Source organism: Buteo buteo, chromosome 3 (genome assembly GCF_964188355.1).
Source record: "Buteo buteo chromosome 3, bButBut1.hap1.1, whole genome shotgun sequence".
NCBI lineage: Eukaryota > Metazoa > Chordata > Aves > Accipitriformes > Accipitridae > Buteo > Buteo buteo.
Window position 1 is genome coordinate 11,891,407 of NC_134173.1, and position 22,796 is coordinate 11,914,202.

General features: G+C 42.2%; 1 protein-coding gene across 1 annotated transcript in view; it reads left to right on the top strand.

Annotated features, from left to right (window-relative positions):
* Window positions 1–22,796, top strand: part of ZNF516 (zinc finger protein 516) — a 102,771-nt gene that overhangs the window by 36,210 nt on the left and 43,765 nt on the right. The window contains exon 2 of the mRNA XM_075022866.1: window positions 7,795–9,825. Coding sequence (XP_074878967.1) covers window positions 7,920–9,825 — 1,906 coding nt within the window. The 5' untranslated portion in view covers window positions 7,795–7,919. The remainder of the gene's footprint in view (window positions 1–7,794; window positions 9,826–22,796) is intronic.

A 22,796-nucleotide genomic window follows, 5' to 3' on the forward strand; every position in this document is an offset into this window, starting at 1 on the left:
CATATATCATTAATGACCCTAGGAAAAAAAAAAATCACATCTGCACTAGTGCAGTTCTTGGCTTTTCTAGGGCTGATCAATAATCACATTGTGTATTCATTCCCCCAGCCCCCCACCCCGCGAGGTCAACTTTAACTACTAGCCTTTATATTTCAGGAAAAGGACATAGACTGCCTTATGCATTAATAATATTGGTCTTAGTGTTTCCTTTGGATCTAATTTACTGTTACCCATCAAAAAATCAGTAACTTTTTTTTTCTTTTTTTAAATTTAAATACTTTATTGGTAGTTTTTGAGGAGAGCTTTTCTCCTACCTTCTGGTGCTAAGAGGTCTAGGTAGGAACTGGACTGAGGATGCTCAGGTTTGCTATGGTTTTGCTATTTAAGTGGATCCTCTCTTGATTTTATTGTAGCATGTGACAGTGACAATGGGAGAACAACAATTTCAGGGCCTCGTGTCTGGATAGAAACACAGCTGCTGCAATAAAGTCTTGTTATGGTTGACCAGTCATATTTGGACAGTTATTTCTAATTGGAAGTTGTTATTTATGTTATGTTAGAAAATAGTTTGAAGCAAACTGGTAGATACTTGGGTGAAGTTAGTTCATTTTCTCCTCCTTACCTTGAAAGATTAATGTTGTTTTTTTGTTTTGTCCTGCAGCCAGAATAAGTAGTTTTGAAAGAATCTTGCCTTTAAAATAAGCTTTTTTTTTCTTTTTTCTTTTTTTTTTTTAAACTATAATGTAGTGGTCTCCAGCAACTGCTGTAAAATAAAGGGTTATTGTGGGTAGTTCTGTCAGTGTTAGACATCACCACTAGTTTTAAGTCTTGTGATGGCATTTTGTGATTTCTGCATTGTTGTTTTTTTCCATGAAAGTACTAGTGATACTGGTTCCCTTTTATTCATTTCTTCATATTAGAGGGGAAATGTAGTTTGTTCATAATGGATTATTGATTGGTCTGCGAATAGCAGAAGCCCCAAGGCCTTGTCATCAATGGTACTTACTCTCCCAATAGTGAATGCATCGCTTCATGCAGCTCTTCGCAACCCCAGTCTGTAGAATATAAGCCTGTAATTGTTACTCTCGTGCAGCGCAGTTTTTAGGGAGAGGAACTCTTCATTGTCATTATGGGATTTTCCCCCTCAATTTGTTCAAAGAATAGTCCCTTTGTTTCAGTAGCAAGATAAAGCTTGTCCTGGATGTTAATGATATATTTCAATTCATTGCTTAGAATACTACAGTGTAACTAATAAAGTACATTTCTTTGTCTCCTAGAAGACAAACACGCACAGTATACTAAAACACAAAGTATGTACTGAGTGGGTGACAGCTCTGTGTTTCTCAACATACCCCGTAGCAGTGCAAAAGCAAACTCCCCCCCCCGCCCCGTGCTCCTGAACTGCTTCTTGAAGAGCCACAAACAAATCTGGGTTACAGAGGTTTTGCTGACTTTGTTTTGAGAGAGATCACCTTGCTGCAACTGCCTTCCTCCAGCTTTTTCAGCATTAGTGTTTTTATCTTTATTTCAGTGTATTCTTTCCCCTGCTAAGGGTGTGGCATCGCTCGAGGAAGGCCTGATGCTGCTTTTGCAGCCCTGGCTGCTGCTCTGGAGCCTGCTGCAAAATGTCATTAGCTCATGGAGGGAGAAAGACACAAAAACACGTGATGTGTTCGGAGAAGCTCAAACTAATATCTCGGGGTTCAGACAGAAAACTCTTCAAATGGGAAGGGCTTCCCCAGCTGCAGGGGAAGGCTGATGTAAAATAATTAAACAAAAAAGTATTGCAAAATGTTGCCGAAGGATTTTATAAAGCCTAAGTGGAAATAGACTAATAGAAATTCCTTGTTTGTTTTTCCAGGAGCTTTTTATTTTTCCTTTCCAGTCCTGTGTCAGTTTTGGCAGGATTAAACAAACTTCAGGAGGTTTGTTGTCAAGATTGCTGCTTTTAATAACTGAATAAATTTGAAAATTTGACAGTGTTCTACAACTGGCTTAGGATTTTTGGATAGGTTTTTACTGGGTTGGTTTGGGTTACTCTCAGAAAACCAATTCAGAGCTCTGCTGCCTTTACCTAATGGCAGGTTTAGTTTGTAGGTTGCAGAATGCCAGGATTTCCTGCAAATTTAAGTATGGGCTTACTATTTAAAGGTACGCTTGCTCTTCTACCCTCTGGTGCAGTCTGAAGGATGCTATCAGCTCAAGGCAGTAAAGGGTCTATAGGCTGGGGACATGGTCCATAAGAGGCATTTCAGTAGGACTGGTGCCTAAATGAGGATGACAGTATTGAGCCTTTAGTCAAGGCGGTGGACCCCCATGGGATCCAGGTTTTCGGAAAAAGCCATGTCCCCGCAGAACGGCAGGAGGAAGGTGTGCAGGTAGAGCGAGGCTGGCGTGTGTGGAGGACGGTGTCTCTGCAGCCTGGGGAGAAGACAAGGAGGGAGAGAAAGGTCTCTGCGGTTCAGTGAGCGTGAAGGCTGGCAAGGCAGTTGTAAAACGTTCTCTGTCTTTCGTCCACTCTTTTCCTGCACTTCGCTCTCTTCTGGCCTCTTTACTCTGAACAGCAAAATCTGGTTTGGCTCTGGGGCAACCTGAGCCTTCTCAAACCAGGAGAGAGAGCTCTCCAGGTTGCCGTTCTTTGAAAGATACAACTTTCTGAAATTCACCTAGATGTTTATGTGCTATGTCCTATCATGTAATCATCTAGAAGGAATTTCAGTACGATATTTTTTCCACAAGATCACGCCTCACAGTGTTGTGTGCTTTTTTTTCTTTAAAGTCATTGTTGCTTTTGGCAGAGGAACACGGTAGAGCGATTGCAGTGTACATTCAAACCTCTTGGAGATTAGAAAAGTGGTATGTCTCTAGCGCGTCTGTCTTTCAGATGGGACTTGAAATACACCCGAACTGAAAGCAGTTTGTTTTAAAATATACAGTGTGCTATTTGAATAGGTCTGTGTAGCTTCTGAGATTGTATGTTCTTGTTTATCACTTACTGAAGCGTTTTCCCTTCTTGCCACTACAGCCCATGCAGTATGATTTTTAAAGTCAGGTTTAATTGAAGAGAAGTTAAAAAAGAATGTATGTTGGAACCCGAACAATTTTCTTGTATGTTTTCTTCTCAGTCTGCACTGCACAGGATGTTTGTATGTAAGAAATGAATTTGCAATTACTTTTTCAATGTGGTATCTCTTGCATTATATTTTTCAATTTTCTTGTGTTGTTTATTTTCAATTTTTCTTTTATTAATTGTTTTCCAAGAGGCACAAAAGGTCCTTAAGAGGGTCTGTCTCGCCCTACAGGGAGTCCTCACAGCATACCTGATCCTCTTTCAGAACATGCAGGTGGCATGAAGAGAAGAGTAATATGTACTTCAGAGTGCTCCTGTTTTATTTAAAGTGCTGTTCTCCTGTGTTTTTATGCATGCTTCCCTTCAAGACCACGTGAGGGTCTTGCAGAAGTCGTGAGGATGATGCAGCCATGCACCGGTATACCTGCCGTGCTGCTGGCAGGGACGAGCTACCACGGCTTTGCTGGGGAAGCCACGGCTCATGCTGGGAAAGGGGCTGGGGCTCCGTGGTGAGAGCCAGTCGCTTTGGCCAAATGTGTTTTCTCTCAAGCCAAAATTTCTGTTCGAGTTAGTTTTTAAAACCAGAGAAGTTTTGATGCTTAAATGTTTAAAATGGAGTTGATTCTGACAAATACTTGGTTTAAGCTTGTAGGAAATCTTATGTTCCCTTTGGGGATGTGGTGGGGATAAAAAAAAGTTTATTTGTATTTATTCCCATGTGAGGCAAGGCAAAGACTCTGTGAGGCAATGGGTGCAGCAACAAGCCTTATAACTAAAATAGTTGGCTGAGCAAAGGCATTTCTTGGCACACCACCCCTCCTGTTTTTGGGTCTTTGTTCATGTTTCTCTTCCACCTTGCATTATATACCAAACCTGCATGTAAACAGTGGTGATGTTAAGTGCCTCCGTATATTTTAAAGGGGCTGAAAATGCCTCCTGAATACTGGCCAGCAGCTGCTTATGTGAACTGCTGATCCCTAGTTCAACAAAATGAAGTGAATCTAGTTCATATGCCCCTTACAACAGAATATCACCCCCCCTCAAGGAGTTGTATGGCATTTGGCATAGGCTGCAATGCCATTAAAACGCACAAAATATTTTTAAAGACTACATATCAATTTACAGTTTACGTTCACTTGCCTTTCCTTATGGCTTGCCTGTGTGCTAGTGGGGATCTCCGTGCTGTGACAGTCTGGAAGAAATCTGCACACTGGATGTGACTGCTATGGATTCTGTGTGACAAGCTGGTGCTAAGGAACTGCAGGGTGAACTTGGACTAAAGCGATGAAAGGTTACTGCTTACCACCTGAAATTACTGAGAGTTGAAACATTTTTTTAGTAGCCTTAGGGTGGCTGGAGGTGGCCGCATTCCATGTGTGATGAAAGAGAATTATTTCAGAATACTTTCAAATTTGTAATTATTTCAAAATAGACGTATTTTTATCATTGCAATCAGCCAGAAAGAAACAAAAATAACTATGGCAAAATTTTAGCCACAGCAGAAGAGTAATTGGTGTAGTTTGATTTACCAGTTGACATCTTCCATCCCATATGCCATCTTTGATATTGAAATAATTGTTTAATAATTAATGCTAAGGTGGAAATTATTAAGCCAAAATGTTATTTTCTCTTGGTAGGATTCTTTACAAGTGGTGTTTTCCTCATTTTGTAAGTTCAGTCTTCTGAATTGAAGCTTGTTTCAAAGTTATCATTTTTATTTTGTTTTTGTTGCTTCTTTCCAATGAACACTGTCTTTGCTGTTCTGCAAAGAGCCCCTCTGAAAGAGTTACTTCTAAGTGGCGCTCAAATGATTTGAGGAGGGAGTTCTAAGTTGCTTGTATGTGTTTGTGTCAGTTGATTTACCAAAGCCTAAAAGAGACCTTCACATACCTTTACACTGTGTAAAGCAAACTCAGATTGGGTGAACACCCTTCCTCCCCCTGGAATTTCTGTCTGTGGAAAATCAGACTTTCAATTTGGTGAGTCTTAAATGTGTATGAATTCAAATAATTCAAATCTAGGAGTACGTTATTTCAACTTTTAAAGTTATAAATTGCAGTGCATTGGCCAAGCTAAAGTAATGAAGATGAAACAATTTTCTCAGAACATTTTGGTGAAGATGATAACACTTCCATTAAGTATTTTAGACTAATGAAATAATTTGGTAATTTTTTAACTCTGATTTCCCCCCCCCCCCCAGGCCTAATTTAACACAGGGCCAGGGGGATCTCCTGTGAGTGGCTAACCCCTCTTAGAAGTAGTGCTTTCTTCATATCCTCATTTTCATAACTAAGTTTCATTAATGAAAATGTTATAAAAAATTAAATTGAAATATGTCAAGACTAAGCACAAGGAAGCTGTGGCCACATAAACAGAGGGACTCTGAAGCTTTGGATTTATATGTGCCTGAACTGCTACAGACAGCATTCTTGTCCAAGTTTGGCTGTTAAAGCTCTTCTGAACTTTCAGGCAGGAAACACTGTAGAAAGTTGAGTTACAATGGGACCTACATTTTTAAAAAAAAAAAAAGTCGCTAGTCTAAAAGTCAGCCTACCAATAAGCAGTGTTCTCACTGGTATAAACTGTAGAAAATGCAGGATGTAGAAAACATTGTATAAAATACCTGGACAAATCTGTCCCCAAAGCTTGCTATCCTTTTTTCTACAGTAGTGGAGAACATTTCAGAAGAAGCTGTTGCTTGTTCAAGTATGCTATCATGTTAAATGCAAGAAGTTACCCTGGTGTTTCTTTTTATGATTTAATGAGTTTAAGGTTAAGTCTTTGATTATAAGGCAATATGGGTTGTTACTTGGCAGATTTAGATTATGGGTCAGATAAATGAGATGTTACTCTGAAGTGTTTCATCCATCAATATGCAGTGGAAACTGCATTTGTATTTGTTGTTTGGCATGTTCGTACCTTCTGGTACAACCACAACTTCAAGTGGCTGCCATTCTTTATATACCCAGGGATTTTCTTCTGAGGCTGCCCCTCAGTTTGGTTTTAAATGGCTAAGTTTAGAGATTAATTTAGATACTCTTGTTTGTAAACTTCCTGCTCTTCTGAAATTTGTGATCTGATGTGATTTTTTTCTTTTTTTTTCATAATAAATTAGTCATAATATAAAAATGCTTCATTCAAGAAATGAAATTGCATTTATAGCGCGTCCCTTAGATATTACTGTCAGCTCTCTGAGGAAAAGGTAGTTTGGGTAGATGCTGTGGATAACTCTTGAGATGCTGAATGGATACTAAATATGCAGAAAATCAAACCCAGAAATGAACGGTCTTGTAGCAAATAAGTGGGCTACATTAACTTAAACATAATGAAGTTATTCTATAGTATGTAACTGAGATGAGCGTTGCATCAGTTTTACCTTGCTTTTTGCTAAGCTCATGCTGGTGATGTGGTTAGACTATTGATTTATTTACATATTGAAGAGACTCAGAGGTGAATACAATGAGAAATCTTAAAATTTGCAACTGTAGATCTGTAGTTCTTTATTTAGTGAGTCATAGATGTCAAGTGATGGATGTGTGAATATATAGTCTTGTTATTGCTCTGCATATTTTTAGCTAAATTTTAAGAAGCTGATGTTTTCTTAATGTAGTAATAGATTGGTTCTCTTTATTAGAGAATACAGTATGCTTTGATCTTAGTCATGTGGTGTTTGTAGTACTTAATGAGGTAGGAAGAGGGAAGATTTTTGTTTTACAGTGTGGTAATTGGAAAAGAAACAATCTATGGAGATCTTAACCATTGGTTTTTGCTGTATACAAGGTGGAGAACTGCTGGTGTGTTGCATCTTGTGTTGCTGGGGCAGCTATTGACCCTTGTATTTAGTCATGACAAGATACAAAAGCTTTTAAACTTCTATTAGTCTGTTTTGTTAATCAAAGTCATTTCTTGTTTTGTTTGTTTGTTTATGGTTAATATTCTGTTTCATTGAGGTGGGTGGTACTGTGGTTTCCTGTATGTCTTGTTGACATAGATCAGTTGCTTTTAAAATAATTTGATACCTACTCACATTATCAGTCTACTTTGTTAGACTGAGACTAAATATTACACTTTAAGGGTTTGGTTTTTTTTCTTCATTGCCCATCAGGAAATAACTTTTAGTTTTCCTGAATGCTTTGTCAGGCTCTGGATTCTTGTTTTCTCTCTAATCAAAGTACTGAGCGTCCTCAGCCTCTGCGCCTGCTCCGTGCATGCCACATCAAGCACAGCAGAGCTGTCTGAGACGCGAAGTAATGCAGTTGCCAGCAGGAATATGGTATTTGCTAAAGTCTCTAGGAAAGCCTTTTATCTTTGGCAAGTAAGTATTTTACATGAAATTACACATGATGGTAAAGCCACAGATTTAAAGTGTAATAACCCCCTCAAGAAATGTTTTCCTCATTTAAGGTGTATTTTTAGCCACTTCTGCCTGGTTTTAAAGCAAAAAATATTTTTAAAGTTTGCACTGTGATGTCAGTGTATGGGAATGAATGTTTGCTCTTCTTTGGATTTTACTTGTTTATTAATGATGCTTGCCATTGAAGCCTAAAATATCAGCAAAAGGAAAAGCTGCTGCTTTTCGGTGCAATAAATTGTAGTGTAGTACGTTTCTGAATGTGGGGCGAGTGATGGAAACTGTTGAATTAAAAATATGAGTAGGTTTAAATATATTTAAGAATCTACTTACACAATTTCTTTACATTTTTGTGATTTTGTTCTTGTTTCAGGTGATCTATGCCATCCACTTACAGAGCACACGGAAATAAATCGGCGCTTCGGAGGCTCTCGAGCAGCTGAAAGGAGAAACATTACCCTGAGAATGAAGCAATAAAACATCTCTCTGCAGAACCGTATGATTGAAAACGCGGTCCAGCCCTCCTCTGCTGCCGGACATGCTTTTGTCCTCCTGCCCCGCTCACCCGATGTTGCAGTAATGCAGATGGATCGTAGTAGAGAGGCAGAAATGGAGTTACGGAGATCCTCCAGCCCAGGCAAGCTAAGCAAGAATGACGTGGATGCTGACAAGACCATGTGCCACAGCTGCTGCATCTGCGGTAAAAGTTTCCCTTTTCAGAGCTCCTTGTCGCAGCACATGAGGAAGCACACGGGCGAGAAGCCCTACAAGTGCCCTTACTGTGACCACAGAGCTTCCCAAAAGGGCAACCTGAAGATCCACATCCGTAGTCACAGAACAGGCACTTTAAGTCAGGGGCACGAGGCGGAGATGGGAGAGGCGCAGCTGGGGGAGATGGGTGTTTCGGAGGGCCTCGGCGGGTGCACCAGCCCCACTAAAAGTACGTCTGCCTGCAACAGGATCTTGAACGGTACGGCTCAGGTAGATAGCAGCAAGATCTTGTTGAGAAGCAGCAAGAAGGAGGTCATGGAGGCGGCGCCAGCCGAGGAGGATGGCAAGCTGACCTCTTACCAGTGCACCTTCTGCAAAAACAAATTTGAAAGGAAGAAGGACTTGGAGCAGCACCTGCACCAGGTCCACAAACCGTTCAAGTGCAGGTTGTGTAGCTACATGACCCTGAGGGAGGAGACGCTGTTAAACCACATAGAGAAGGACCATATAACAGCTCAGGTCCCAAACGGGGAGGCCTACACCGAGAACTGCAAGAGCGAGCTGAGCGCGGGCGAGTTTCCATGTGAAGTCTGTGGCCAGGCCTTTAGTCAAACCTGGTTCCTGAAAGCTCACATGAAAAAGCACAGGGGGTCATTTGATCACGGGTGCCACATTTGTGGCAGGAGATTCAAAGAGCCCTGGTTTCTCAAAAACCACATGAAGTCACACGGCCCCAAGACCGGGAGCAAAAACAAACCAAAAAATGATTTGGAGCTCATAGCCACTATCAATGACGTGATACAGGAGGAGACGATTGTGACGGGCCTCTCTCTGTATGAAGTTTGCACCAAGTGTGGAAATCTGTTTACAAATATGGAAAGCCTGAAAGCGCATAACGCTGTTCACTACCGGGCGCAGCGGGGCAGCGCCGGGGATAAAGCTGAGGGCTTAATTGATGGGAGCCTAAGCTCCTCGGTAACAAAGCAGTTTTTCTTGCAGTGTCTCAATCTAAGGCCATCTGTAGGGCTGGATAGAGTTACAAGAGGACAGCCTGGGAAAAGAGTAGCTGAGCTGGATCCGGTCAGTAGCTACCAAGCTTGGCAGCTGGCCACCAAAGGAAAAGTAGTAGAGCCCTCAGAGTATGTGAAGTATGTGGGATGGGACGAGGCCCTGGCGGATGCGGACGTGACTTACGACAAGGATAAGAGAGAGTATATCCTTGTCAACCAGGAGAAGCGCAAGCGAGACCAGGACTCGCCCAGCTCTTCCAGCAACCCCAAGAAGAAGAGCTGCACCGGCGGGCGCCCGGAGAAAACCGGCGGTGCCCCGCCGGGGGAGAGCTGCCCGCTCGCCCAGGGGGACCTGGACTACCGCCCTGCCTCACGGCAGAGCCGACGGGCCACCCAGAACAAGTCCACTGAGTGCTTTGAGTGCGGGAAGATCTTCCGCACCTACCACCAAATGGTGCTGCACTCCCGGGTGCACCGCAGGGAGCGGAGAAGCTGCGGCGAGGGCGGGACGGCTGCCCAGCCCGACCGCTATGGCTCTAGCAGCGAGGAAGGGGACTCGGGGTCTGTCAGTGGGCCCAGCACCCCCAGCTCTGCGTCCGCCCAGGAGGACTCGGTCACCTCCGGCCTGGGGGAGGAGGGGGCCGAGGAGAGCTCGGAGGAGGGAGCGGCCAACCCCTCGCTAGGTAAGATGGCTCCCAGCCTTGCCTTGCTCGCTGTCGCCGGTCCCTGCATCTCCCGGTGCAGAACATGGCGATGAGCGGAGGGAGAGATGCGTGAAAGCGCCCGAGAGGTTTAAAGTCGGTGTGAATGGGGTCCTGTGCCAGCTGGGCGCTGCTGCTTCTCTCGGCATGGCAACTTATGTTATGGGTCCCATGTTATGAGACTCTCGGCATGGTTTCTGGCACAGGTAATAAAAGTGAGATCAGAGGACGTCTTCATAAGGTGCAGGCAAACTTGTATTTCAGTGGAGGACACCTGAGAAGTATCTTAGTTGCCTATAGGAATGCTATAGGGGAGGGTAGTGTCCTCCCTGGACGTCTTGGGGGCTGTTTTTCCCGATTGATGGGTGTCCTGTGCACCGCTCTGCCTGTAGCGTGCAGGTGTAGCGGGGGCACAGCCTGTGTGGTGTAGCCCTGAAGCACGTAAACTTGTTAATCGCCAGCGTGAGAGGCGTCTCTCTCCTCTTCTCTGCTTTGCTTCCCAAATTGTGTTTATAACTCCAAAGGCTATAATTAATCTCTCTGGATTAAAGCGGTCCTTTGAGCCCAACACTAGTAAATGGAACAAATTATTCTCCAAATAGCAGCAAAGTAAATATTTAAAAGAACACCATTAAGTGCTTTTGTATTTTTTTTAATATTTTTGTTGTTCACCATTCTTTGTTTATAATACCCTTTTAGAAATGTGAGATTAACCATTCTTTCCTTACTAGCCTTGTGCTGTTCGTTTGTTTTCTCTTTGGCGAACAGTAACGTTTTCCTCTCATTTTCATTCCTTTTGTTGTGAAGACCATAGTTATCTGTAGAGTTAAACTCATTTTCAAGACCATCGTGAATGAAGTAATCTGCACCATTGTGGAAGAGGGTGGGTTTAGTCAATTAGCTGTATTCTGTCAGGATTTTATATAATGTTGCTCCTTCTCCTGGCTACAGACCCTGCAGCAGCAAAGCTACATTTTCCAGAATTGTGTATTAATAGTTACATGTTTTTCTTAAAGTTTTGAAGCAATGTTGGATGTATTTTTTTTCCATTAAGCTTCTTTAGTGAAAGTCTCATGGTTTTAGAACAAGTAAAGATGGGGCCGATGCTGCTTGGCAATATAACTTGCAAAATGTAAGGCGTAGAGGGAAGAGAGCTCCAAAGGACTGAAACTGTAAAAAATTAAACCCATCTGTTTGTCCTTAAACTTACAAGAATGGTCCTAAACTTGATTTTGCTACAACTTGGATGAAGTCCCCTGTGGACAAATGGGGTGCGCACTAGAACAGAAATGTAAATTAAACCAAGAACTCCACTTTTTTTTCTTATGCTTTCTTGCCCTTTCCATAAACCACAACTCCAAAAAGTCCTAGCGACAAGCTGACTTTAAATATTTTCACTATGATTACTTGCCCATTTAAGAGACTCAAAATTTGACTTTCCCATCTGTTGCTGGATTTTGGACTCTTAAACAAAGTTCCTTATGGGAGCTTACATACTTACTTTGTGTGAAAATCCATCAGCTGCTGCCTGAAACACCTAGTTGACACAAGATGCAGTGATAAAACTGCAGGTTTGTCTGGAGTTAAATGGGGCTGCCATGTTTTACCAGTGTAATGTACAGTGCTCTTATGGAAACTGCTGTGATGGAAAACCATCTCTCCGGAGACAGGCTGAAAACACTGAAACACTTTTTCACATGATGTTCAAATAGGAAAGCTGCTGTTATGTGTTCTCCATATTCAGCACTTTATTTCTAACAAGAGGAGCTGTCTCATCTCTGCCTGTCCTGCTTCTTGCCTCCACTCAAGCTTTGAGCCCTTGTTGCAGGAGTGAAAGGTGAGAGTTAAAGTCACACAGCAGTTTCTCTCACAGGAATTAAGGTTACTGGTTTAACCAATGTCACTAGCCAGCACCTGGAAGCTCTTTTCTTTGGATGCCAAACTGGTCCTTACCATCTTTAACTGTAAAGCAGCAGCAAACTGATGGGCCTAAATAAAGGCACATCTTGGAAGAGGGATGCGTTTGCATTGATGGGCCAGGAGAGTGGCTGCTGCTGTGTTTTATATTTGCTAATGTCACAGCTGAGGAGCTAATCAAGTATTTAATTGGCTAATAAGAAATGTTTTAATCTTATGACCAAGAGAAATGTTACCCTTGCTTCTTAATAGAGTTTCCTTAAATAAAATCACTGTGTCAATGAAGTGACAAAGATTTTTTGGATTCAAAAGAAAGTTGTTTGGTTTTTTTTCAAGGAGTTTTTATAGGTCAATGTTCAAGACTCAAGTTTCTCAATTTTCTCTTTTTGTTATGCAGGTTTACTGACACTGCCCTTACATTGTTTTCTAAGGAACTGGGGTTCTTCTGTCCAGCTTGGCTGTAGGATTAGTTTTACTCTTCTGCAGATCGCTGCTTTAACTCAAGAGGCTTTCTTTCCCTCCTCTGTGAACAGAAACTTAAGGTGTACAGAATAAAGGCCAAATTCCACCCTCATGTACGCTCCTGCTAAAATCAGGTGTGGCCTTGAAGCACATTTTGTCCTAGAAGTGCTGCAGTTTGCTATCCTCTACTGTGGCTTTTTGTAGTTATTCTTGCAGGTGAAGCTTTTCTGTTGAGGGCCGTGCTCCAGCCCCATGGACTGCATCCCTCCCCAGTGGAGGCAGGCAAGCAGCACTCTCTGTTCCTGTTCCTGACCTGCCTCCTATGGTATTATTTTTACTCAGGCTGTGGTCAGGAAAATCTTCTGCTATTCATAAGGTTATTTTGTATGGTATCTGTATTTTTTATTACTATCATATCTTTAGTCTCCTCCCCCCCCCCCTTTGACGCATTACTGTGTTATCCAGGGTCAGAAAAGGGCCTTGAGACTGCCAAGTATTGAATATTGTGGCCTTGACTCAGCTGAAAGTATTTCTTTCTGCATTTAATTCTTAATAATCTGAGTCGTCCTCTTGACACACGGTGTATTGCAGCAGGGAAGCTGGCAATGTACCTCCGTGGTCACTTAGGGCCAACAGATGTTGGGGCTGAGGGTGACGGGCTGGGAAGTACTGATAGGGCTTATTGGGAGAAGAGCAGGAATTGCACCTTGCATGTGAAATGGGGTTGAGAGCCTCCAGGGTAGCCACTTCTTTGTTCTTAACATATCAGTAATTTGTCTCTGCTGTCTACGTAGAGTAACATAATGATTTCTCAGGCACAGGGGTAGTGTTTGCAAACTCAGCTTATCAGCTGCCAGGGGGTAAGCCAGCTGGTTACAAAGTGCTTTCCATCTTGTTGGAAGGAGGGTAAAAATTAGTTTTCTAGAGTTACACACAGTGTACTGTGGGATACCCGTCATACAAAGATATATGCATGAGGTATATGTGCTTTGTGTAACAGCCATGTGCGAAGAGGTGGCCCAGAGCACGTTCACTCTGTTAAGAGCAGACTTTGAATATTTTTTGAGGTCTTCCTGCCCCAGATGAGTCTTTGTTTTTATTTGGCATTCAAGCCACTAGCAAACTGTACCTGAATTTCCACTGAGTTGCGTGCAGAGTGGTTTGAACCACCTGTGAGTTGTTGCTCAGCACTTCCCCAACTTGAGGCTTTTATTTATTTATTTATTTTGATTTTTAACGAAAAAGAGCCCCAGAGCTATGGCTAAGAGAGTAGAGGGGGATTATGCATGTGTTGATGAAAGTGGAAGGGAAAATACTCTATTTTTTTAATCTTTCAGCTTCTCAACTAAAATGTAGTTTTAGGTATGCCAAAGAAATAATTCAGCCTGCATGCATTCTGTGGTTAGTGTTTTTAAGGCTCAACGTGGGCCCCCTCATTGTCATGGTGTGTTTAGCAGTGAAGGTGTTAGTTTGTTACGTTAGGCACTATGAACTATTTCAGTCCTGAAACGAAGGGGGAAGTATAATTTTTGAGGCTGTGACTGCTGCTGGCAGGTGGGAAGATGAAGAAAAGAAGTGAAAACTATTTAAATACCACTTGGCGCTCAGCAAACACATAGTAAAAGCACAGGCCTGTGTTGCCCCAGTCAGTAAGGGAGTGCCATAAAGGTACTTCTTTTTGGATCTAAGCACCAGATGGGGCAGGAAGTAAATGTTAAAAGTAATCTAGGAAGGGAGGGGGGAGAAAAGAAAAAGAAAAGGAGCGTTTTATAGGAATAAAGGAGAGGAATGCTGCTTCTAGCCTGAACTCTCAGGAAAAGAGAGGGTGTTGCTCCTTGGAATGCTGCTTCCAGTGTCAGCCATCTCATCCATTTTGTTTCCTTTATCTCCTGCCTCTTCTTTCCCTTTTCTTTTTTTCCTTCTGTCAGACTCCTCTGGATTTTTGAAATGCTTTAAGGAGAGACTGATTCACTCTTACTCAACACATGCTGTTTTTATTACGCTGGCTAATTCAGGAAGGGGCTGACTGTGAGTGAGAACTGTTGCGCTAGGCCCTGTACAAGCACAGCTTTAGGCCTGAGGAGCTCATACTCTCACTAGATGAGGTGGACACAAGTCGCTAGACTGCACAGAATATTTTAAAAAACCCAAACCAGCCAGACAATGAACACAAAACGGTGGTGCGTGGCTGCATTTGGTTTGTGTCGGGAATTCCCAGCGGCATGGTGGGAGTTCTCAGATGAGCTCCGTGAAGGGGTGAGACGAGATGGGAGTAGGATGCAGGGAGGAGAGCAGGGGGAATGGGGGAAGGCAGGGAGGAGGAGCAGGACCTCGGTGAAGGGAGCTGTGCCGTGCCATGAGGCTTCGAAGAAGAGGGCAGGCTGAAAAGAGGTGTGGGATGGCGTTGGGGTTCAGACCCCCCCAAGGCAGTGCCAGGGTGCTGCGTGCCTTGCACTGAAGCCGTGAGGGCTCACGACACCCCGCACTGAGAGGTGGATAACTGCAAGAGGATTTCCATGTGAAAACCAGAAGGTCTGGAGCAGCCGCACGAGTGGGGGACAGCAGCAGGAGCTCGCCTTGTCCATACCTGCTAGTGGGCCCACCCCCTTGTTGTTATCAGTCTGCTAACAGAACTGAACGCTCTGCTCCTTCCTAGGTTTTAGCTTAACAAAAAAAAAAAAAAAAAAAAAAGAGCTGCAGCACCTGGTTTCCGAGCTCTTTGTGTTTGTTACATTGTAAAAACTCTTAGAAATCCATGGCCAGATACTGATTTAGTAATTAGTAAATTGAAGGAGAAGAGACAGCTGCCTCTGGATTGCTTACAGGTTATATACAAACTGGGGGATGTAACACATTTTTCCCAGGCATGTTATAAGACGATCCTGTATGTAAATTGGAACGCTTGAATAGAAACATAATGACCTTAGTAAGTTTTGTGAAAGAAGAAGAGTAGGAGAGATTTATGAAGCATAAATTTGGACTTTGTTTTGCTCAGATATAACAACTCAAGAGCTGGAACTTTAATGAAAAGTGCCTTATTTCGTAAGGCTTTTGACTTAAATAAAAAGTAAAATTTGTCCAGAGTTGCTTTAATTTTCCAGTAGAATGGCGAGGCTGTAATTTGAGAGAGGAGAGGAACAGTAAGAATAAAACAGCTAAGCAAGTGAAAATAGAAAATAAAAATTTATAGTAACTCCAAAGAAGAGAGATAGACAGTCCTATTAAAAGTTTTCTGTTGCCAAAGTGAGTGCATGAAACACAGCTGCCAGTGTCCAGTACCTGGACTTCGTTGTTCTGCTTAGATGAGAAAATGTTCCTCTGTGTGCAAGGGAATTCCTCTCCACTATTTAAAAATCAAACATTTTTACTATATATCTTAATCAAATAATTACCCTTTAGATACTTCTCATGCCACACTCTCACTTACTGTAAATCCCACAGTATCATGCCACTGAAGGCAGTGCTCTTGGGGCATTTTACACCAAATGAAGATCTTGTTCTATATGTACAATCTTAAGTGTGTTGAAAGCATATTGATTTTGCAGAATAAGCGTACAACAAATTGGAGAATGTCTCAGTGGTGGACAATTGGTAACTACTGCTCCAGGCTTCCCAGAAATGGGGTAGTTTCAGGGAAGAACAGTGTCTTGGTGGCTTCTGTTAGATCCCTACCACGGAGATAAAAACGTTACACTGTGATTATGCACTTCACCAGTTAATTTTGGCATTGCCAGGGAGTGGTTGTTGGAATATAAAACCCCCTCAACTTTACAACCCAAACTAATTGTTTTTATTGTTAACACCAGTGGGATTAATGCCAGAACTTTCAAATACAGCAAGTTGATGATTCAAATCATAGGGGAAGTTGGGCAGAGGCAAGGACCCTGTGCTTGCAGAAGGAAGAGCATCTGTTAGGCATTGTTTGGGACTCTGCAAAGTTCAAACTGTTCCTCAAAGCAAATTTGGTGGATCAGGACTAGATCAGTTACCTAGTTTGAACGTGTCTAATAATACCATCCAGAAATTTCTCTTTTATATCTGCCTTGCTGTAATGCACATAGTCCAACCCTGATGTGTGTAGCAAAGCCGCATGTGGTTTGGTATTTTCTCATGATCTGAGGTTTCTCTGCAAAGCACTGCAGGTTGAAGCATCATTTTTGACCAGTACAGGCCTGTGTGTATCTCCACAGTGGCAGTCTGTTACCTCTTCCTTCCCCTTTGGACTCTTGTATGCTCCTCAGGACTGCAGAAGATATCTCCTATGTGTGATTATATATATTCCTGTGGTGCTGCCATCAGCAATAGCTTTTTGCTTTCGTTTATCTTTAACTGTGGGTTGACATGAATGGGAAGAAGAACTGAGGGAATAGAACAAAGTAGAAATTATGCTGATCATCCCAAGGAAGTGGATAACAAGAAAAATTCTGGCAGCCAGAATCACTGAAGTGTGTATTGAGGGGAGAGGAAGAGAGAAAGCCATAGGACATCTAGAGGGGCGGTTAAAACCACACTTGGCACATGCACCTCACACTGTGAAGTTGCTTGGCCCCTCATTAGTTTAGGCTGATGGTGGGAGCTGTGCTTCAAGAAGCTCATGCAAAAAGCATTAGACTGGAACAGGGCAGCAATGCTTTGGGATAATGCACTGTACCCTTTAATGGTATATATTACCCTGACATCATACCAACTAAGGAACGTTTTAACGATTGCCCTGTAGGCATCTTGGGTAATTTCCACTGTGTTCCTGATTACCACGCTCGGCGTTACTAGGTCCTGTTTTACCCAGTCTCATGTAATGTGGGTGGCCAGCAAGAGTGTTAAACAGTAATTCAAGTTCCTCTCACAACGGGGCAGGGTGATGAGGAACAGATAACACACAGTCAGCTCAAGTCAGAACTAAGGCTTGCTGGCTGAGCTTGAGATACTTCAGTAGATGAATGACTTCTCACGCCAGAGATTGCCTTTGTTATTGCTCAGAGAGAGCTTCTTTTGCAGCATTTTGAAGTTTTTAATCCAGCTGTTGCACTGCTTTTATTCCTTGCAAACATTTCAGTGGGGGTCTTACTTAAGTACCAAAGAATTTTGTGCAGGGTGTTTTGCTACAGCATGTCAAAGATACTTCTACTGTATTTAGGTTTAATGGTTAGTGTTCCTTTTTTGCAGGTTACCATATACAATAACACAATTAGACAGAAGTGTTGTTTAGACCATTTATTGTAGCTGTAGGTCTGTGATATGAGCAACCAAAGCATAGCTCAGCTTGGAAGAAAATTTGTACCAAGGTGCTAAGGGAGAGGGAGATTTATCCAGCCTTTATTTTACCTGTTACAAAGCAAGGAAGTGAGTGTGGTTTCTTAAAGGTAGGTGATAGTAGGATAAGCTTTGCCCTGAAGCTTATGTAAGATGCCCAAAGTAAGATTAGTTCTTCATACTTCTGCAGCTTTTGGAAATGTCACAAGAGCTGCTTCTAAGGATTGCTTGTGTCTATGTTTAGTCCTTCCTGAATTGCCAATCTTCATTCTATGCTTACCAAATACTTAGCATTTAAAAAAAAAGTATTTCCAAGGGTGTGGAAAGCTATTTGCCATCTTTGTTTCAGTTTTCACATTCAAAAATACACCTTTATGTTTAAGTCAGTTGCACAGGGGGTCCAGTTTTCATAGTGGGCTTTTAGCTCTTCTTCAGCAAGTATTACAAACATCTGCATATAGGGATGTGCACTTGGGAATCCAGCTGCACAGTAACTCAGCTTTCTCAAAACCCTCATTTCTTGACACCTACTCTGCCCTTGCTGCCTTGTAAAAGCCAGTTTAGCAATTCTGGTATTTCTTAGTACTGGATGTTTCTATTACATCAAGCTATAGCATGTGAAATACCGCTTTGTGACATTTATAGTCATAAGATCACATTGTGTAGTGCTTTTATTTTCTAGCAGTTTCTGGTTAGTGAGCGAGGACTCCCTTCCCCCCAGCTAGTAAAACAAGATTCAGGCAATGAAAATTGCAATGGTAGTGTTTTTAATCTGATTTCCAAATATTTCAGTAGTGCTAGGCTGTGTTTAGTGGGGTTCTACTGATCTGTAAATGACTGCTAACGAGGGACTTGTGTAGATGTCTTTGATGTTAAATCTTTTTGCTGCTCTTAACATTATGGTTCACAATTTGCCCTTCATCCATCTTAAACCAGGTTTTCTTTGTTAACGCGTTAGGTTTGGCAGTGGATGCTCTCAGTGGATATGGTGGGCTAAATTCTGGGGGAGCTGAAACTTAGGGGAGTCCCAGGGCTGCACAGGGTATGTAATGCATGGTTTGGCCTAGTGTTGGTAGATAATTTGTTTTCTGCAGGTGCATTTTACAAATACAAGTTTTACTAGGTCTCACTTGACTTCACTTTATTACTTTTTAACCCAGTAGTCTCATTCAAGCACTGGATTGCTTTAAGTTGAATGGGCCTGACTGTGGTACCAGTCATACCAGTAAAAGTCAAGAGCAACTTAGCTGCAGTCAAGGGAACCCTTTGCAGGGGGAGCATCAATGACTTTTTCTTTTATTCTCAGTTTTCTTTTGATTGCCCACAAGATTTATCAGCAGCAAACCTGGATTTTTAGGGAGATTAAAAGCATATAGTGAATTTTATGGGAACTGTGGAGGAAAACTGAGTTTTTCATTATAATTTTCAGTTCCCTAGTCCTTTAATGAAACTTTTGGATCCTTGTTATACTTGGTGTGTGACTGCTACTGTGCCATATTTTGTGACCAATTTCTAGACATTATTTTCAATGCCTGGAATGGATTTGTAAATGTGTAGGGAACTTCTTTTCATGGTGAATTTGTTTTCCTTGTTTATAGACAGCATGGGTTTGAACTGGCAAATTGCTGAATGCTTTGGCCCTGATCCAGCAAAACTCCTAACTGCTGGCTTGATTTTAAGCATATGAGCTGTCAGGTTGGAATCATTGTTAACTGCTTTGTTGAACCAGTTGGCACCTAATGGCTTGAGGTTAGAGAAGAATAGAGAAATCTTTCTTTTCTGTAATCGATGCCAGTGTAAATTGCATATCCTGAAACGTACTGTAGCATGCAGACTTTACAGAGGATAAGACTAGGGGAGGAGCAAGTCTCAGAATTGTCTTTTGTGGATACTCTGTTAATGGATTCAGTTACGCTTCAGTGATGCTAAGGGCAAAAATCCAACACTTCGTCCTTTTAAAGTGAAGAATCTCTATTGAGAAAGTGTCCATGTGAAAGACAAAAGTGCTCTCTCAATTGATGCTTATTGTAGCTTGGATATGGGTGCTTACTTAACATGGATTTAGAGCATGAGATACTCCTCCTCATACAGGACCCATGGGGGAAGATTTGCCCTCCTCCTTTTTAGAACTTTGTTTTCCAGGTTGGTGATCTCAAATCTCAGATATTAGTTCATTATCTCTGTTACTTCAAATAACAGAAAAATAAATAGCCATTAAAATGATTTTTTTTTTGGTCATATCACAGCTGTAATTTTAGTCTTGTTTTGGAGCTGTAAGTTAGGGGTAGTTACTCCAAGTCAGATACCCCCCCCCTTCCCCCCCCCACTTTGGAAGGATACAAAATCACTGATTTATTTCTTTTTTTTTTTTTTTTTCTAAAGACTAAATTTGGGGTTGGTTTGTAATATAAGACACTTCCAAACCTTGTGTTTCTTTGAGATAACAAATTCATCAGGCAGTTGAAGGCATCAGCTACACCTACCAGCACTTCAGAGGTGTGTGTTATCTCAAAATAGCATATGTCTTGTGATGTCTTACTGCCTAAATAGCATTTGAGGCAAGCTGCTGTCAGCAAAAACTAAATATTGGGGGGGCAAGCACAAGCACATGAGTTCTTTTGGAAATGTGAACCTCGGGTCTAAACAGGTGTCCCCCCCCCCTCCCCCCGTGAAACATTTTCTGTGTGTTTTCACAATAGGGGTTGCACACCAGCGTCATTATGGTGAAAGACTTGAGAGCAGTGAATTGGGATGATAATGGGATGTAAAAGACTTCATTTCTTCCCATCCCCACTGTACCCCAAGGTAGTGGAGCAGATGCTGCATTTGCTGTTTGCCTTTTGCATGTTTTGCTAGGTGTGTAGCACCATTGAACCAAAGGTGTATTCAGTTTTCTGTGATTTAGCCTTTATTCAGTAGGTAGTAAAGCCTTTTTTAGTAGATAATGAAGCAAATAGATCCTTCTCTTCCCTTAAAAGAGAATTCAGGAAGTACAGCTTAAACTGCACATGGAACACATTAATCCTAAACCCCTTATAATACTTTGCAGAAGTTTCTTGTCCTTGCACATGCCTGTATCCACATGCACGGCAATTTCCCAGAAACGTCTTAACCTTAAGTACTGTTGAAGCCTGGAGAAGCCCTAAAAAAAAATAGTCAAACACAGAATGGCAAGGAAAGTTGTAACAGGAAAAAAATTAATCTTTACTTGGATAGTTCTGGGACAACAAAATGGGTGCATGTAAGTGAGGATCACTTACTTGCTACTGTAGTGCTAAATATGTTTGCCAAGGAAGTCTCAATGCTGTTACTTGTGTGGAAATATGGAGTGTTGTTTTTTTCATTAGTTTATACACACAGACATGATATATTAGTTATAATTCAAACATAATCACTTTATTTTGCAAGTGAAGTTGTTAGGGTTTTTTATCTCTGGTATTATCAGCATGCAAGTGCCTAATATTAAGGCCCGTAATGGAAATGAAGTGTTATTAATGCATAATGAAATTTTTATGTGCTAGTAAAATTTTCTGCTACACTGACCTTTCTTGGTCAGTTATATTAGAGCAAGAAATTTTAAAAAAAAAATCTCTTGGGATATATTCAGTAAGTTGAAATACTGAGTTCACTCAACCAAGGCATCATGGAAAGTACTCTTCATACAGTATTTACTCAAATTCCAGTTTTGCAACTTTCTTTGAGGCTTTCAGAAGCCAAAAGGAAAGAAACATGATACCTAGGGGAGGTGAAGGTTGGAGTGGGCCAAAAACGTAATGTAATTAAAAACTCTGTCAAGCTGAAAAAGATTTGAGCAAGGCAAGGCAAAAATTCAGAAAGTGTGTGAGCGTATGTAGCAAGTGTAGATTAATATATGTAAATGGGAAGGGGCTGATGTGTTACTATTAGACATGCATCCAAAGCATGCAAACAACTTCTTCTGGAAGCTCATTGATACTTCCAAGCACACCCCTGATGCTGACAGCCCTCTAGAGATCCCTGTCCTAGCGGGGAGCCGATGGCATACAAAAGCGCAAGTCAGAAATGTGGTCTTCTGCAAGAACTACCTTATCTGTGAATTTGCTTGCTAATGTGAATGTGTTTGGACTGATGCACAGTATTGAAAGTATCATGCAGCACATACATTGTAACATAACTAATCTGCATTTCTTTTGTTGAAGATCTGAATTTAGAGTGAGGCAAAGTGCCATTTCCCGACATACCTCAGTGGTGGTGTGGGTGAAGCGGGCGCTCAGGCTGGCGCTGCGGAGAGCAGGGGGCCGTGGGGCAGTGGACAGGATCTAGCTGGGGGCATTTCCCTTCGATCCAGCTCGTTGGGATGATCGCGTGGTTGTGAACCGAAGGAGGTGGCAGATGAGTTTGTCTTGAAGGGGTTGGTCTGGATTCAGGCTCTTGCCAGCTGCAAACCGTAGGTGGTTTATGTAGGAATGGTAGCAAATGGGAGCCTTAGGAGCAGCCTTGGGAAAAATCTGAATCAATGGCATGAGGAAGCAAGCTGGAGGTAAGCATGCTATGTTTGCGTAAGCGGTGCCACGGCGTTAGCTTACTGATGGGAGAAGGGCTGCGAGGATGGCTGAGGCCTGGAGCAGGACATGCCAGGGAGGCTGGCATGCTGCGGGGCTGCCTGTACAGGCACAGTTGGTGCTTGAAAAACGAGTATTGCTTAAAGGAAGGAAATGAGTGACTGCAGAGTGCACGTGGAGAGACAGTGGAGAACCAAGGAAGGAGGCACTGTAGCTGAGCATCATCCCGTTCACATTAGGGTGTGGGAGTGCATCGGAGCAGGAGGTTACACAGTGCCCCTGCCACAACCCTGCGTGGGCAGTCCCAGCGCTCGAAGCCATGCACGGCAGTAGAGCAGGTGAAAGAAAAACAGGTAAAAAGTTTCTTTCAGGTCCTGACAATGGTGGAAACTGAAAGGGGAAGGAGAAATGATAACAGCGAAGCGTACAAATGAGGGATTCCGTTTTGATACGTTGCGTGTCTTAGTGTTTCATCTGGTAAATCACAAGGATGGCTATATTCCTTTGTACTTTTTCATCTGAGTGCTTGAGTGTCGGGAGATAATCATTACGTTTGGAGAAATACTTTGAAAGAAGACATTTCCAATTCTTCTGTATCTGTTTCACTTTCCTGGTGTGCGGGGAAAAGGAATAAATATATTTTTATTGAAAGTGTCATTGAATGGGAAGATTCAAAATGATGAAGTGCTGGACTTTGAAAACATGACTGTTAAAACTGGTGTGGCTGGACCTCTTGGCTTAAACGTAGCATGTCATTTCAAAGGCACTAAAACCAGATGCATA